The sequence below is a fragment of the Suricata suricatta genome, chromosome 9 (genome assembly GCF_006229205.1).
Source record: "Suricata suricatta isolate VVHF042 chromosome 9, meerkat_22Aug2017_6uvM2_HiC, whole genome shotgun sequence".
Classification (NCBI taxonomy): Eukaryota; Metazoa; Chordata; class Mammalia; order Carnivora; family Herpestidae; genus Suricata; species Suricata suricatta.
This window is the reverse complement of record NC_043708.1, coordinates 12,154,839-12,171,094: the sequence shown is the minus strand read 5'-3', so window position 1 is coordinate 12,171,094 and position 16,256 is coordinate 12,154,839. Positions and strand designations below refer to the sequence as shown.

General features: G+C 44.7%; 1 protein-coding gene across 1 annotated transcript in view; it reads right to left on the bottom strand.

The window, feature by feature from the left end:
• Positions 1 to 16,256, bottom strand: part of RPS6KA5 (ribosomal protein S6 kinase A5) — a 175,390-nt gene that overhangs the window by 23,572 nt on the left and 135,562 nt on the right. Inside the window, 2 exon segments of the mRNA XM_029950685.1 lie at positions 343 to 356; positions 2,878 to 3,091. Coding sequence (XP_029806545.1) covers positions 343 to 356; positions 2,878 to 3,091 — 228 coding nt within the window.

The window sequence follows — 16,256 nt, the reverse complement described above, 5'->3', positions numbered from 1 at the left end:
GTGGATATGAATGCTGACTCTGAAGGAATATTCCTATTTTCCAGAGGCAATATTAGGTAGCTCTCTTCCTATACCTGCTTTTCCTCCTGGTCATCTGGACAGACTAGAAAATACACTCACTATAAGTCACGCACTTGTTTAGGTCCGTAAGTTTAAATGCTCTTTATCATACCGATGTAATCACCCTTTTCTCACTTAACTCCATATTCTAGCTTTTTAAATACTGCTTCTTCTCTCCCCCATGGGAAATCCGAGCCCCCTCCCCCCATGCCAGACACTGACTGTCTGATAAACTGCAACTCTGTGCTCTATTTTCTTTGTGCTCCTTCTGTCACTTAAAACAACCTCAGAGAATCCTTACGGAATCAAATCCCACAGCGATTCTAGTAACATATTTCTTCCAATCTAAGACATCATCATAGTGAGATACGCCATGATTCTATGTACTGTTAAGGAAAAAAAGGCAGTGTCCACTGTAAGACACATTTCAGAGACAGTTGATGACTTTGGGGAAATACAATCAAGACAAAAGTGTTTTTATTACGCCCTCTTGTGGAGGCAATGGAGAAAAAACCCTTAGATTATAGATCAAGTTTTTCAGCTCGCGTGGGCTTTAGAGATCATTTCGCTCATGTCTCCTTCAGATCCAGAGGGAAACTGAAGTTGGAAGTAAGAACTAACCTTTTCACTTAAACTTTAGCTCATGGACGGGTCCGTCTTTTGATTTTCTAGTTAGTGCTCTGTCCTCTGTGTGGCTGTAATGTTTTCTATTATAAGCATATGATTTGTGCTTGGCTATTTATATATTAAGAGAAGCTTCTAGAGTAAAGGGGTAATTTAAAGAAATATATTGTTAGCAGGAGAACATTTAGTATGTAGAAAATTGCTGTTATGCTCCGCTCACTGCCTCTCCATTTAGGTCTTTATGAGTTGGATTCCAGTCTTTCCTAAAGAGTTCTTGTCATTTGAAAAGCAAGGCCATTAAATAGCCTAAAATTACTATTTCAAGCTATCGAAAAATTTCTGTAACATAAAAGACATGCTGTAATAGTCACAAATATAGTGAATTGTGATTAAAAAAAGATCCTGGGAAAATATGATGGGGGTATTTTGCTTGAGCATTTTCTTGGATTTTACCTTCTTGTTACATTATAGGCCAACTTTCTCAACAAGGTATTTGAAATAGTTTGTTCAACTATTAACCTTTGTAAGCCAAGCTAATTTATGAAATGTACCTACTGAGAAGTTAATTTTATTCTAAATGTATTTCTGTTAATGAAGTTCTGTAAGATGCACGGCAACATTTTTTAATGGGTTACAGCTAAGAGACTGGTGCTTTTTTATCGAGTATAGAAATATGGAGCCAGGGACTCAGCTGGATAAGTGTCCGACTCTTGATTTTGGTTCAGGTCATGATCCCAGGGTTGTGGGATCGAGCCCCACATCGGGTTCTGTGCTGAGCATGGAGCCTCTGGGATTTTCTCTCTCTCTGCCCCTCTCCCTCTCTCTCTGGCCCTCTCCTCCACTAGCACTCTTTTTCTCTAAAATAAAATTTCAAAATACTTCACACACAAGAAAGAAAAGAAATACAGAGAGGTAATTCTTATTCTCAACCATTATTTGCTTTTCTAGATTTAAAAAACAATAGACAACAGAGGTTACTCTGCAGCAGAGATCTTCCTTTGTTTTGTTGTGCTTTTTATTTATTCTGGTGCTGATATTGTAAAAGCTTAGTTTGCAGAATAAAAATAAAACTCAGACAGTCCCTTTAATTATGTTGTTATTTTTGAGGGACAGAGAGAGACAGAGTGAGCAGAGGAGGATCAGAGAGAGAGGGAGACAGAATCTGAAGACAGGCTCCAGGCTCTGAGCTGTCAGCACAGAGACCAACACAGGGCTCGAATCCACGAACTGTGAGATCATGACCTGAGCCAAAGTCGGATGCTTAACCGACTGAGCCACTCACCCGCTCCTCCGATGGTCCCTTTAGACCATAAATAGTTAAGTCACGCTTACCGAGGTGATGAAATTATTTAAAAGTCATAGGTTCAGGGTTTTAAAAACCGAAGGCACGGTATCCCAGGTTGACCATTTAGACGTAAGTAGCTAGCCAAGTCAGCCAATATAATTCTTTTTCTCCAGGTATCTAAAATTTTGGAGTTTTTTGTCCATTTTAGTAAATGGAGCAAACTAAGTTAAGCAGATGTATTGGTGCTCTGTAGAATGGTCTCATTAGGTCTCTTCAGAATAATCAATCAATCAATCAATCAATCAGTTATAGATATGTAACTGAGAAATAGGCAGAGAACATGAAATCACTGTCGAAAGGGCAAAACACACTGGTGGGAACGGCTCATGAACTGAGAGAAAAGTAAAAAATAAAAGCTGCTTCGGTCCATATGCCTAAATTGCAAGATCATAAATAGACACTGATACTCAAAACTCGAACCAATAAGCGTGTGGAAGACTGAATGCCATTACGGTCCTACCAACTCTCACTTCATTTAGGGAGAAAAAGACCATTTGGTGTCTCTAAGTAGAATTCTTTTTCTTCTTAATATTAATTTATTTTGAGAGAGTGAGAGTGAACACGGGGGAAGGGCAGGGAGAGGGGGACAGAGGACCCCAAGCAGGCTCTGTGCTGACACCAGAGAGCCTGATGTGGGGCTCGAACTCACAAACTGTGAGATCATGTCCAGCGTTAAGTCGGAAGCTTAACCGACTGAGCCACCCCAGCGCCCCTCTGAGGAGAATTCTGATCCTTGGATTCCTACAGGGTCCCTGTCATTAAAAAAAAAAGGTGCAATGTATGTGAAAATAGGGAGCAAATGTCTCCAAATTTCCAGTTCACTCATTTCACTCATTCACTCATTTCACCAAGAATGCCGAGCACCCTGTAAACAGCAGGCCATATAAAACCATCTGTTCAATAAATTTCACCTGAAAAAAGAGATGTTCTTTGATTTCATCCGCATCCCGTGGACCACATCCCAATCTTTTCTTGGGATCTTTCATCAAAAGACGCTGAATCAGGTCTTTAGCTAAAGCACTCATTTCTTGAGGATAAGGAGGCTCACTTTTTAATATTCTCCTGTTGGCAGATAAAGCTTGCTGTTAAAACAACCAGAGGATGAAGTTATAGTGATGATATTCTTAGCACAAGTATTGTGCACCACACTTTGAAACTGAACTCTATATGAACAACAGAGCAAGAGTATTCAAAACGAGATCCCATGAAATCAAATTTCTGAAACGGAAATAAGCAGAAACAAAAAGTGTTGATTCATTTTTCAGTGTAAGTCACTCCTAATGGGAAACCGCCACCCCAAATACTTAATTGGGGGGAAAAATGAAGGCTTGGGACAGGTTAGACCTCAACTCGACTCTTCGATGAAAGATTTTTCCAATGTAAACAACTCCTAATAAACTCAGAGAAGTCCATCCTTGAAAGGACAAGATCAACTTCAACCATGCCCTCCTTTCTTCTCCTTCCCTGTGTGTCAGGGAACCGCGGGGCCCGGCGGGAATGGGGAGGGAAGGGGGCCCAACGCGGGTAGGGTCAGAGCCACTTGGACCTGGCTGCCCTCCTAATATCTGAAAATGAGTCCCAGACCTGGGGCTTTTCATGGGCTGAAAGCACCTGCTTCATTATCTGCTACCATCAGTCAGGTAAGCCCTATAAGGTATGCAGAATTTCTTATGGAAAGTGAAGCATTAAGATAATCAAGTTTCTTGATGAAATATCTGAATTTATTCTAAGGTCATGGAAGAAATCAATCCAATCAAATGTACCTTTGTCCCTGTGAAAAGGTAGATGAATAATGAGAAAGAACAATGAAAGGGACTGATTGAAATTAAGGAGCTTAACATGGAGATAGTTCCTCCGTTATCTGGGTTTGCAAGAAGATTCCCTGTTGTGCATCAAAATATTAATAACCGTTTTGGAACAAAACCAGGTAACACGTTCGTAAGAGCCAGCGCAGTGTGGTAAACACAGGGACGCCAGAGCCAGACCGAATTCAAACTCTGGCTTGCTGCTAACTGGCTGGGTGACTCTGAGAGTTAATGAATCCCTGTATACCTAAAATGGGTATGTGACGCTTAAGCGAGCGAAGACACGACGTACAGGGCTTAGTGCTGTATGTAGCAAGCCCTGGACCTGTGTGCCCTGCTCCCTGGCATACTCCCTCTGGCTACACCAACCACAGAGAAAACCACAGCCAGGAGCCACGGAGAATCAGGAAGTGATAGTGGAACTGTAAGCTTTCGCAAAAAATTCTAGCCGTGCTGTTCATTTCATAGCTAAGCCCACTTCTGGCACTCCATGCTGGGGGTGTAAGAAAACCTGGGCAGAACAAGGGAAAAATAAGCAGGACACTTCTTTCTTTAGGATTCTTCAGAGTTCACCCAGGGCTCACTGCCCATCAGGGTTTTCTGTGTTAGAGAGAAGTTCCTGGGATCAGGCACAGGCGTCTCCGAGAGAGACACCTGCAGCCCTTTTCCTGAGCAAAAGCTAAGCAGAGACTTTTCCATTTTCTCCACCTTGCTTTTGGAAGGCAGGGACTTTCCGTGTATCAGGGTCAGGCAGTAGAAACCCTGTTGCTGACATTCATTTTGCTGAGTCAGAGAGTAGAAATCTGCGCTTTGGCTGACATCATCAGAAGGTACTGCTTCGGTAGGTCCATCACTTCTTACACCGGCATCATCGGCAGCTGCTGGACGTCTACTCTGTACCAGGCACTTAGGGAAATCAATGGCATGTCAAGCCTGGTGGTTCATCCAGCGAGCGAGCAGGGAGCACCCGAAAACAGGGATGTCCCCACTGAGATGCGGAACCACGAAGAGGGGCAGAAGGAGACCCCATGTGCAACTTGGGGCAGAGGCCTGGGTGCGCAGACAGCATTGGTGGGTGACACAGGGCAGCAGCAGGTGCGCACGCAGGGAACTAGCCTTTGAGGTTGGGAAGAGGCAGGGAGCACGTCAGGAAGACACGGGGTGGAACTCTGAACGGGTTCCTCGGAGCAGTGCCGACGAGGGAACACGAAGGACCACCAGTGGTGGCCCCAAAGCTTCCCTTTCCTGGGCGAAGCGAACACGGCCAGAAGCGGCCGCAGGAGGCCGGCCGGCGCTGGGGAGCACGCACCCCAGCTTGCAGGCGTGAAAGCTGGGGCCGCGCAGGACAGGCCACAGCGGGAACGTTCTTAGGCTCCTGCTGTCTCGGTAAACGGAGTGGCACGGGGTTTCCTCGGTGCGTGGAGAGGTTCTGAAGCCCAATCCTGCGGAGAACCTGAGGGCCCGAAAGAGGACCAGAAACGCAGGTGAGCTGGTCAGGAGAGAGAGCCCCCGGCAGGCTTACATCTCCTCTCTGGGGGAAGACGATCGCGGACTGACCTTCCTCTCCTGCTGCTTCCTTGAGACGTACTGCACCAAGAGGCACGTGAAACGACAGCTGTGCCTGGTTAGTGCGAAGTCACCCCTGAGAGGTGTGAGCAGACGGGACCATTTAGAATTCAGAGAACCCAAGTTTCTGGGTGTTGTCTCTTACCCCCAAGGGTGCCCTTGGGGCGGGGTTGGGAGGAGAGGCGCAGTGGAAGCTGTGCACAGGGGAGTAAAGAGGTGCGGTCCTCGCTGACTTTCCCATGCAGGGCTGGTTCCTACTCGCATCACAAATGGCCCAGTGTGCCTCCGTGGGCTGGCCGGTCAGGCCAGGACCGCTGGGGAAGAGGTGTTTGATGCTGTCATGCTGACATACTGCATTTCCTGACCGGTATCTCAGAAATCTAAGTGGACTGGTGTCAGATTCCAGCCTATCATGCCCCGTGCGTATGAATGTCAACCTGAAGCCCAGACCAGTGCGGTTACCCGAATGCGCACCGCAGAAAGGCGGATGCAGGTGGAGGATGCTCTTGGATGTCTAGCCTGACAGTACTGGCACCGCCTGCAACAGGGCGGGGAGACATTCCTCGGGTGGTGGTACCACTTCACCGCTTCGCCTGTGCTACAGTTCCGGATTGGTAATAACCCAGAGCTCGCTCTTTTTGGCTCCAAAGGGAATCTGGGATACTCCAGAAATGAGCTGTAATGAGGTGGGGCCCAAATAAATATATATTTTTAAATTAATCAATTAATGATATATTTTCATAGGTTTTAAAAAAGTGTATATTTATTTTGAGAGACAGAGAGAGAGAGCGCGCGCACAAGTGAACAGGGGAGGGCCTGAGAGAGGGTGAGAAAGAATCCCAAGCAGGCTCTGCACTATGCAGGGTTTGAACTCACAATCTATGAGATCATGACCTGAGCCAAAACTAAGAGTCAGATAGATGCTTAACTGACTGAGCCACCCAGGGGCCTGGGCTCAAATAAATCTTAGACTTCTCTGTAAAATCAGAACAGGCTCTGAGTTGATCACATTAAACACTTGTGTTTGTTATCATTTAATCCATACAACAATCCTATCAACAGGCAGCCATTATTATCCCTGTTTTAAAGGTAAGGAAAGATTCCTTTCACATCAAGAAATATACACACATATTAAAATTTTAACTGATAGTCTAGAACATAGATGATTTTAGGTTTTTTTTTTTTGCAAGAATAAGCAAATAACAGAGCAAAGAAAATTTTGAAACATCAAATAATTGGGAGGGATTTACCTAACTACACATTAAAATGTATTATGAAACAAGATTGTAAAAGTGAGGTGCTGGCAGAGCAAATCACCAGCCAAAACACAGGAACAGAAGAGACAACTTGAGAAGCATCCAGGCGTGTACACAAACCTACACTGTGTTTGCAAAGGGACCAGCCAACACGCGTGTTGCTACAGTGATTAACAAATGTGTTGGGGAAACCAGCAATTTGGGAAATAAAGAAATAAAGCAAGACCCTTGCCTTATACCACATCCTGAAATAAATTCCAGATGGATTAGGAAATACATGGAAAAAAATCAAATAAAATTAAAATCTATAATATAAAAATGAACATATAGTTTCCTTCTATTCATGAATATTAAGTTTCTGAAAACTTCTGTGGTCAAAGAAATTCACATCTGATTGGCTTCAGAATGTAGGTACTGGGGTGCTGGGTGGCTCAGTCAGTTAAGTATCCAACTCTTGATTTCAGTTAAGGATCCCAGGGTCGTAGGATCAAGCCCCACATCAGGCTCTGTGCTGAGTGTGAAGCCTGCTTAAGATTCTTCCTCTCTCTCTCTCTCTCTCCCCTCTGCCCCTTCACCTACCTCCCACATACTCTCTCTCTAAAATTTAAACAACAACAACAACAATAACAACAATAACAACAACAACAGATGTATGGATTAAAGAATACTAACATCAAGATTAAAACTAAGATGAGGAGCGAGGAGGGCAGATCGGTAGATACAGAACAAGCAAGGAGGGTAAAACCGTCAGGGCAGAATTATGGCAGGGTGTAGCCAGGTATTTGAACATTTTCATATAAACTGTGGTGGAAAAAGTGAGTTTATGAAAGTGTGCACGTGTTTCTTACGTTCACTAACATGTCACAATACGGAACTGTCTCGACAAGGGTATTGATACAGTGAGCAATGTTCACCTGTCACCCCACTGAGGTCTTTCCTCAGTGTCTTAACAACCTTCTCGCACCGTCCTAAAAATACGGGTCCCCCCACCTTCTTCATCCCTCTCCTTTCTTCTCTTTTTCTTCATGGCATTTAAAGACTATTTATATTTATTGGTTGATTACTCTTAACTCTCCCAGCTAAAATGGAAGCTCAGAGGGAGCAGAGATTTCTGTTTTTAAAGACAATTTTGTTCCATGCTCTTCCCGGGGCCTAGAGCACTGCTTTGCATACAGCAAGTCCTCAACATTTATTTCCTGAATAAATAAGCATCTGATTGTTTTCCATTGAGGATACCTTGCTCACTCAGGATCTTTCTTCCTCAGATACAGCAGAGGCCTGCAGATAACATTTTTGATTTTTCGCCGACAGCATGCCTTCTTTTGGGGTGTTTCTTTCTATTTATCCTCCATTTCAAAGTTCACAGTCTTTCCTATTTCGTGACTTAACATTGTTGATTCTCCCTTCCTGGTTCCCATGCGGTCCCAGAATTACAGGATTACTTATATGCCTGCCTGAGTAAGGGAGAGTTTTCAGTAAACCTCACTTACTCTAACTAGATAAGAATATCATGAGAGGCTCAGTCTGTTAAGATCTGACTTCCACTCAGGTCATGATCTCACGATCCATGAGTTCAAGCCCCGCCTAGGGCTCTGTGCTGACAGCTCAGAGCCTGGAGCCTGCTTCAGATTCTGTGTCTCCCTCTCTCTCTCTGCCCCTTGCCCACTCGCATTCTGTCTCTCTCTCAAAGATAAATAATAAACATTAATAAATAAAAAATTAAAAAAATATTACAGTGCATCTACTCAATGGTATATTAAATAGCTGTTGCAAAATCATGTTTACAAAGGGTTTGGATATATGACAGTGCATACAACTTTAAGCCCAAACTGGAAAATATGCAGTTATGTTTCTAGTATAAGTACAGCCTTGGACTGGTGTAAAAGACGAAAAGGAAATACATCAAGATCTTGGCAGGGCTGGTCTCTAGGTGTTATTACTGATTTCCCTTATGCATGTTCACTAAACTATAGTAAACATCACTTTTAGAACAGAAACAACAGAATGAACCTGATTTATAAGATCACAGATCCACGGAGAACAGCACACAGGCGTGGTAACGGGGCCAGGAAGTCCTGAACCCTCTGTGGCGATTTCCCCACTGCCTAAAAGGCCTTCTTTTCTACCTCCAGCCTCTGCAAACCTCGTGGGTCCTCCCGGCCCGGCCCATGCTGTCTCTCCATGATGAATGTTTCCCTGATGCTCTCAGCCCCCAGGGTCCCGCTGCCTTTGTATTTCCATGGTGGTCATCTCAGCACCCAAATATTTTTCAAAACTCCCTGGTATTATGAATTGTCATCTATTTATTCACATCTTCCTAAATGGGAGGCAAGTTTTCTTAGGATAAGAACTCTGCCTCTGTATTTCTCTTCTGCCTTAGGAAGTAAGAATTACTCCGCAAATATTCCAGAGATTAATGAAATCAATCACCCCGTTGCCTGGGGCCAGTGCGTCCCAATCCCTTGCCTGCAATCAGCATCCACCTGACTAGGAAAAGAGACCAGCAGCACAGAACCAAGTGTGAGCCATGGGAGAGCATGAAGCAACTCTCCAGGAGTCACTTTGTACGTGACCCCAGTCCCAGTGCCCAGTAGCTCTGAGTTCTTAGGCAAGATAAGCCTCAGTTTCCTTGTCTGTATAACAGTACATACGGCTACCTGATTTCCAGGGTTGTAAGAGTGCCAGGAAATGATATGTGGGACTGCTCAGCACGGAAGCTGGCACCCGGCTGTGCCCCAGGGAGCCATCCCCTCGGTGGGGCTATTCCACAGGACTGTTCCTGCTCTCAGACACTGGCTGCCCGGAGGGGACACTTCCCTTTGGCTGTTACTGAATCCTTCCTTGATCCACCTACCTTGTGTTTCCTTAGACTTTGCCAGTAAGAAAAAGAAAATGAGGTTCTTTACCTACCCCTGCAAAATCTGGGACTCTACTCAAAACCTCAGCCAGTACTTCCTGGGAGCCCCGAGGGCATGTCTCAAGGGAGCTATAAATACCCGCCTTCGCTCTCACATAAACCATCTGCTTTCCTCCTCTTGCCTCACAAGCCACCTGGGGGGTGCTCACTCCTGCCACAGCTTCTGGTACAGAAGAGAGAACATTTCTGCTCCTTGTGAGGTTCAAGGAAGTCAAGATGTACGCACGATTTTGTAAAGATTTTGGCAAAAGAGCTTCCTTTTCTTTTCAACGTGTAGCACCTTTTCTCTAAAAGTGATGGATATGACCTTGACTTGCCCGCCCCCCTATCCCCACCTCCCACGGCCAAGGCTTCTGAGGACAGGGCTGATCTGCCTGGGCTCCTCCCCCTTGCACTCTCGTGCACTCACTGGGTCTACCAGATGGCTTTATCAGACATGCCTGAATGTGTCTTAGTCACAGGGTGGGTGCAGTTTAGGCTAAAGCTGGGTGCCACTCCACTGACTATGGTTTTTGTTGGCAGACCTCATCCCTGTCCCTCTTCCTCTTCCACTCTTTTCTGTGACCCCGATGATGCTCACGAAGCTTTTACTTCACCCACTCCGGTATCTCTGCTGGAGCACCTTTCCTTAGTGGACAAGATGAAAGGGATTCGAGAAGGTGGAGAACCACACCTTGGTGGTGTGGGACCAAGTGGCTGCAAGTGACCATAAACTAAAAGCAGTATTTTGAGTCAAGAGCAGAGTGAAATGCAGAGAATCTCAAAGAGATTGCTGAATGGAAAAGAGCCAGGGTCAGAGCAAAGAGCCAGAGTACAGAGCCAAGAGGATCACCCAAAAGGGATGAGGCCCTCCTGGGAGGCACTGGAGACCCACGAGCACCTACGGAACAGTAAGATTACTCCAGAGTCCCAACCCAGTGAGTCACGAAGGCAGAAGGCCACCTCCACAGCCTCTCCCAGTATGGATGAGGCTGGCCTTGTAGACTTCAGGTTGACGGGACCAGTGGAGGGCTGGCTGGGTGGCGATCAGAGATGGTGAGGAAGTACCAGAGCCTCGCCAGAAACAACCCAAGGCCAGGTCTCAGGGGGAGCACTAACAGACAACGGAGAGGCGCACGCAGTGCTAACCATTGCAGTAGCGCCTCTGGTGGGTCCTCCCCGTGGTTGGAAGGATTCTTTCTATGTTCTATTCAGGGTGCTAAGCCCTCCAGCCCCCTAGCAAATGCTTAAGAGGGCAAATTCATAATATAGCGGGACTCAGCTCTTTCCCCACACTTTACTCAAAAGCAGCAGGAGGAAGCTGAGCTGCAGGATGACGCGTGCAGTAAGACGGGGGCTGAGGGCAGGGTCATGTCCATCCCGCCCCTCTCCCCGCTGCAGCCCTCCCAGCACTGGACTCTGCCCTGCAGCGGCTGCAGTTCTGTCACATAGAGGGACATGTCGATGAATAGACACCGTGACACACGTCATCGGATTTGGGGGGAACTAGTCAAAACCACCTCAAGAAACACAGATGCTGCTACTGGGTACAAAAACATGAAAAATGAGGAAGAGAAGAAAAAACTGAACAGCACATTGGGAATCAAGAAGCCTTTATAAAATACGCTGATAAAGGATTTTATCAAGAAAATGTAAGAAAGATATGAAAGCTAAGGGGGGGGAAATGATCTCTTAAAACAGGGCAAAAAATAATGATGCTTGTTAAAGTTATTCTTGCGTAACTGTAAAACCAAGGCATCTGTAAACAGAACATTAAAAAAAAATACAACCGAGCTAATTCAAGGTGTTACTGACTAATCAGCATGCATAAAAGAATCCAAGAAGATTACTGTCTTAGTTTTGTTGTGGAAGACTATTAATAGGTCACACAAAATCACTGTGATTCCCTAAAGACAGCCACTCTTTGGGAGGACAAATAAGAAATTAATGACCTAAGCCAGAGGTCAGCAAGCATTTTGTAAGGACCAGGCAGGCTTCTAAGATGGCCGCCAACGATCCCCATCACAGCAATCTCCGTGTGTAATCCCCTCCCTTCCGATGTGTGTGGGGCCTGGAGACCCGCTTATAAACAACGCTATCAGTGATTAGGTTACAAAACAGTCCAGCCTCCTGGGAGGCGCTCTCCATTCCTAGTTTGCATGCTTTGAGGAAGCAAATGGCCACGTTAGATGGGCCCACGCGGCGAGGGACTGAGGGTGGTCTTTGGCCACAGCCAACGAGGAACGGAGGCTCTCGATCCAACAACTGCGAGGAACTGAATCCTGCTGACAAGCACAGGTGCTCGGAAGCAGATCGTCTCCCAGGTGAGCCTGGAGACCACGACAGGCGGCAGAGTGACCTGGAAGTGGAGGGTTTAGCTAAGCTGAGCCCAGAGTCCTCATCGCCAGGAACTCCGAGAGAATTAATGTATGTTTTAAACCACTGAGTTTTGAGGCAGTTTCTTACTGGGCAATGGATGATGGATAACCAATGAAAGGCCAGACAATCAATACTTCAGGCTTTGTAAGCTGTGTAGTCTCTGGGCCAACTATTCATCTCCCCTACAGTGGCCCCCAAAGCAGCCATGGGTGATGCCCCAATGAAGGAGCCCAGCTGGGTTCCCGTAATGTTTTACTGATGGACAGTGAAACTCAAATTTCACAGAATATTCACAGGGCACAAAATATTGTTCATCTTTTAACTTTTTCAACCATTTAAGAAGGCAAAAACCAGCACCCAGGCCACACAAGAATGGGCAGCAGGATGGATTTGGCCATTGGGTTGTGGTTAGGCCTTGACCTAAAAGATACAGTTAGAGCTCTGTTTAGTATTACTTTGATAACACCTGGACCTGAATTTATAGAACACTATGCTTATGTACAATGAAACACATGAATAAAACCTATTTTACTGACGGATCATGAAATGCCAAATAAACATCTCATGGCAGATATTTTCTATATTTCAGAGCCAGAGAAAATGAGGCAAAGAAACACCCCTGTCAGAGATGGTGGGAGAAGGGCAAAGAGAACCTGCATGTCCTGATTCTCAGGTGAGGACACAGGATCCAACTACCAGAGATTACAAGCCCCGGGCAAGTAAAGGAGGACGGGCAGGCAGAAGAACTGGCGGAGAAACTATGATCAGGTGACCTGTCCCCCCAGCGCCTAGGAGAAGAAGTTCTAACAGAAAGGGAATGAAGGCTAGTGGGAGACATATAAGAAAAGCACACACCGCACACATGAACTAAAAGTAAGACATGGACTCAGAAAAGCTAATGGAAGTTCATCCTAGATAAAACTATCTTCAACTCCCCAAAGCGATGTCTGGAAGAAACAACAGAACCACTCTATGTTCTTTAAAATTTTGTAGAGCTTATTTATTTACTTTTGAGAGAGACGGAGACAGTGCGAGTGGGGAAGGGGCAGAGAGAGAGGGAGAGAGAGAATCCCAAGCAGGCTCCGTGTTGCCAGTGCAGAGCCTGATGCTGGGCTTGAACCCATGAAAGAGCGAGATCATGACCTGAGCTGAAACCAAGAGTCTGAAGCCTAACCAACTCAGCCACTCAGGCGCCCCAACTAGTCTATGTTCTTTAGAGGATGAGATAAGGACTGATGGGCAGAGGTTAGACGAAGTGCAACTTATGTTAAAGGGGCAGGATTTTATACAATTGAAGTAATGGAAGGGCAGGGGCTTCCTTGAAAATCCCTCACACAACCGTGCCCAGCACTTATTGTGGTACTCACACAGAAGGGAGAGGACTATCAGGACCTGTGGAAGGGATTCTTACATCAGGGAGAAATTTTTCCTATTGTTCTTCTTTTTTAAAAAAAGTTTATTTATTTTGAGAGAGAGAAAGCATACATGCATGTGCAAATGCATGTGGGGGAGGGGCGGAAAGAGAGGGAGAGAGAGAATCCCAAGCAGGCTGTATGCTGTCAGTACAGAGACAAGCACAGGGCTCGATCCCACAAGCCATGAGATCATGACCTTGAGCCAAGACCAAGAATTGGATGCTCAGCCAACTTGAACCACCCAGGCGACCCCTCTCATTCTTATTCCATTTTGAATTTGATATACCAGAAAACATTCTTGCTCTCATTTTAGGCTAGTCTAGACAACAGCAGGTGATTAACTTGGCTAAGATGTTCTTTTGAGGCACCTCAAGTCAGAGCTCTAGAAAGTATGCAGCATTCAGAGAAGATCACAAAAATTAAGGAATGGAAGAATTCAATGATGAAAAAAGTCCTTGGCAAATTAAGACAGGGGACAAGATGACGATACATTTATCTGACTGGTCCATTTTTTTTCCACTTTTTAAACTTATGGGTTTTGGTTTTTTTTTTAGTTGAAGTCGAGTTGACATGCAATGTTACGTTAGTTTCAGGCGTGCAGCAAGCCCGCACTGATGTTCTCCGCTCACCACAGCTGTAGCTCCCATCTGGCAGCGTGTGACACGCTTACACCACCACTCACCTATTCCCTGTGCTGCGCTTTTTATCCCCGGAACGTATTCATTCCATATGGGAAGTCTGTATCACTTCCCCACTTCACCCATTTTGCCCTCTCCCCAATTTCCTTCCCTCTGGCAAATATCAGTTTGTTTTCTGTATTTATGGGTCTGTTTCTGCATTTTTTGTTTGCTCGCTTGTTTGGTTTTTTAGCTTCCACATATAAATGAAATAACATGGTAGTTGTCTTTCTTCGTTTGACTTATTTCACATAACATAATACTCTCTAGGTCCATCCATGTTGTTGCAAATGGCAAAAATCTCATCCTCTTTTATGGCTGAGTAATATCCCATGGTATATATATTGAATGGTGCATATTTTTAAAAGAACAGACCATGAAAGACTTTATACCAGGAAGACAATAAGAATGATTACTTTGAAAGGAAAAGGTAGTTTAGGATAACTGAATGATTATACGGTTTATAAATTTCAGTAACAACAACAAAACCCCTAAACCATGAAATCACAGGTCAACACTAAGCTTTAAACAAAACTGTCAACATGATAATAGATAATTAATTGACTGGAAAGAATCTTATTTAAGTTCTTGAAAAATATGTTCTAGTTTTAAGATTTTAGACACTCTGATTCAGGCTTTCTTTCTAAAACCAGAATGTCAAATGATTGACCTAAAGGCAATAAGAGCAATTTAAATGTGAACATCACGTGGTTCAGACTCTTCCTGCCATTTTAATCGGCACTATATTCCCTCTCTGTAGGCAGACCAGTGGAGAAAAGGAAAACTATAAAAGGAGACGGCTTGTGGACGTGGAATCGGAAAGTGGGGAATCAGTGAGAGGAGACCCTATTTAGCATCATCAGGTGAAGGCTAACCTTGCACCTGTTATCATGACAGGTATGGCCTTGCAAGGGAAGCCAAAATCTCCAGATCATGTCCAAGGTTTCCTATAATTCTGAAGCATTTTCAGACTGTCAAAAGGCCCATTTAAAATAAGCAAAGTCATATTTAAAACTTTTAATAACAGGCCGACTTGATGATTTTAACAACAAATATTATTGATCATTTCACTTTGGTGTTAAATAAACTGGAACAGTGAGAAATTATTCCCTTCCTAATCTGTCCTGTAAATGGCATGTTTAGAAAAATTTAAGTTTTATTAAACTAAGTATTAAACTAACAGTGATTACAATAAGCTTCTGACATACAAAGTGTACCCTTTGGTAAGTTGTGACATATGTATACACCTGTGAGGTCATTGCCACAAAGTAAGAAAGACAGATAGCCCCTCCAAAGTTTCCTGGTGTCCCTTTGTCATCTCTGCTGCCTTTCCTCAGTCAAGTGCCCCTCAATGAATTCCCACATTTGAACCAGTTTATATACCCCAGAATTTCTTGAATGAAGGGGAAGATGAGTCACCGTAAGGAAGGACCCTGAAAATTTATACTGTTAATCTTTCTCCCGGCCTTCCCTAAAGGAGCCCATAGCTTTTTAATGGAGGAACTGTACATTGGCGAGAAGGAAATAACCAGATTTCTGGGGCCTATTACTGGACTCTGGCTCTAATTTCAGGAGACCCCAAAGATCACTGTGGCCCACGAGTCAGAGTAGGGGCTTATGTGGTTGAGTTGAAGGCTCATACTGGGCTCCATAGTGGCATGAAGCCTACTTGGAAAAAAATAGTTCCAGCAAAGCAAATTAAAACAAACAAAAAACTTATGGGGTCCCTCGATAGCTCAGTCATTTTGGGCATCTGACTTGATTTTGGCTCAGGTTGTTACCTGAGGATGGTGGGATTGAGCCCCACGTCGGACTCCATGCTCAGCACAGAGCCTGCTTGAGACTCTCTCTCCCTCTCCCTGTGCCTCTCCCCACCATGCACATGCATGTGTGCACACTCTCTCTAAAATAAAAGAAGAGCATAAAAAGAGTAGGGATGGATGAATGACCAGTGGAGTTTCAGCTCCATCTCATGAAGGCTTCCGTGGGTCCCTGACATCATCCTGTGGTTATTTCCCCAGTTCCAGAATGCATACTTGGAAGAGACATATTTAGCAGCTGGCACAATTCCATATTAGTTCCCTGACCTGTGGGGTGAAGGCAATTATAGTGGGAAAGGCAAAATGGAAGCCATTAAAATTGCTTCTACCTAGGAAAACTGTAAAACCAAAAGCAATATCACATTCCTAGGGGATTGCTGAGCTTAGTGCCACCATCAAAGACTTGAAAGATG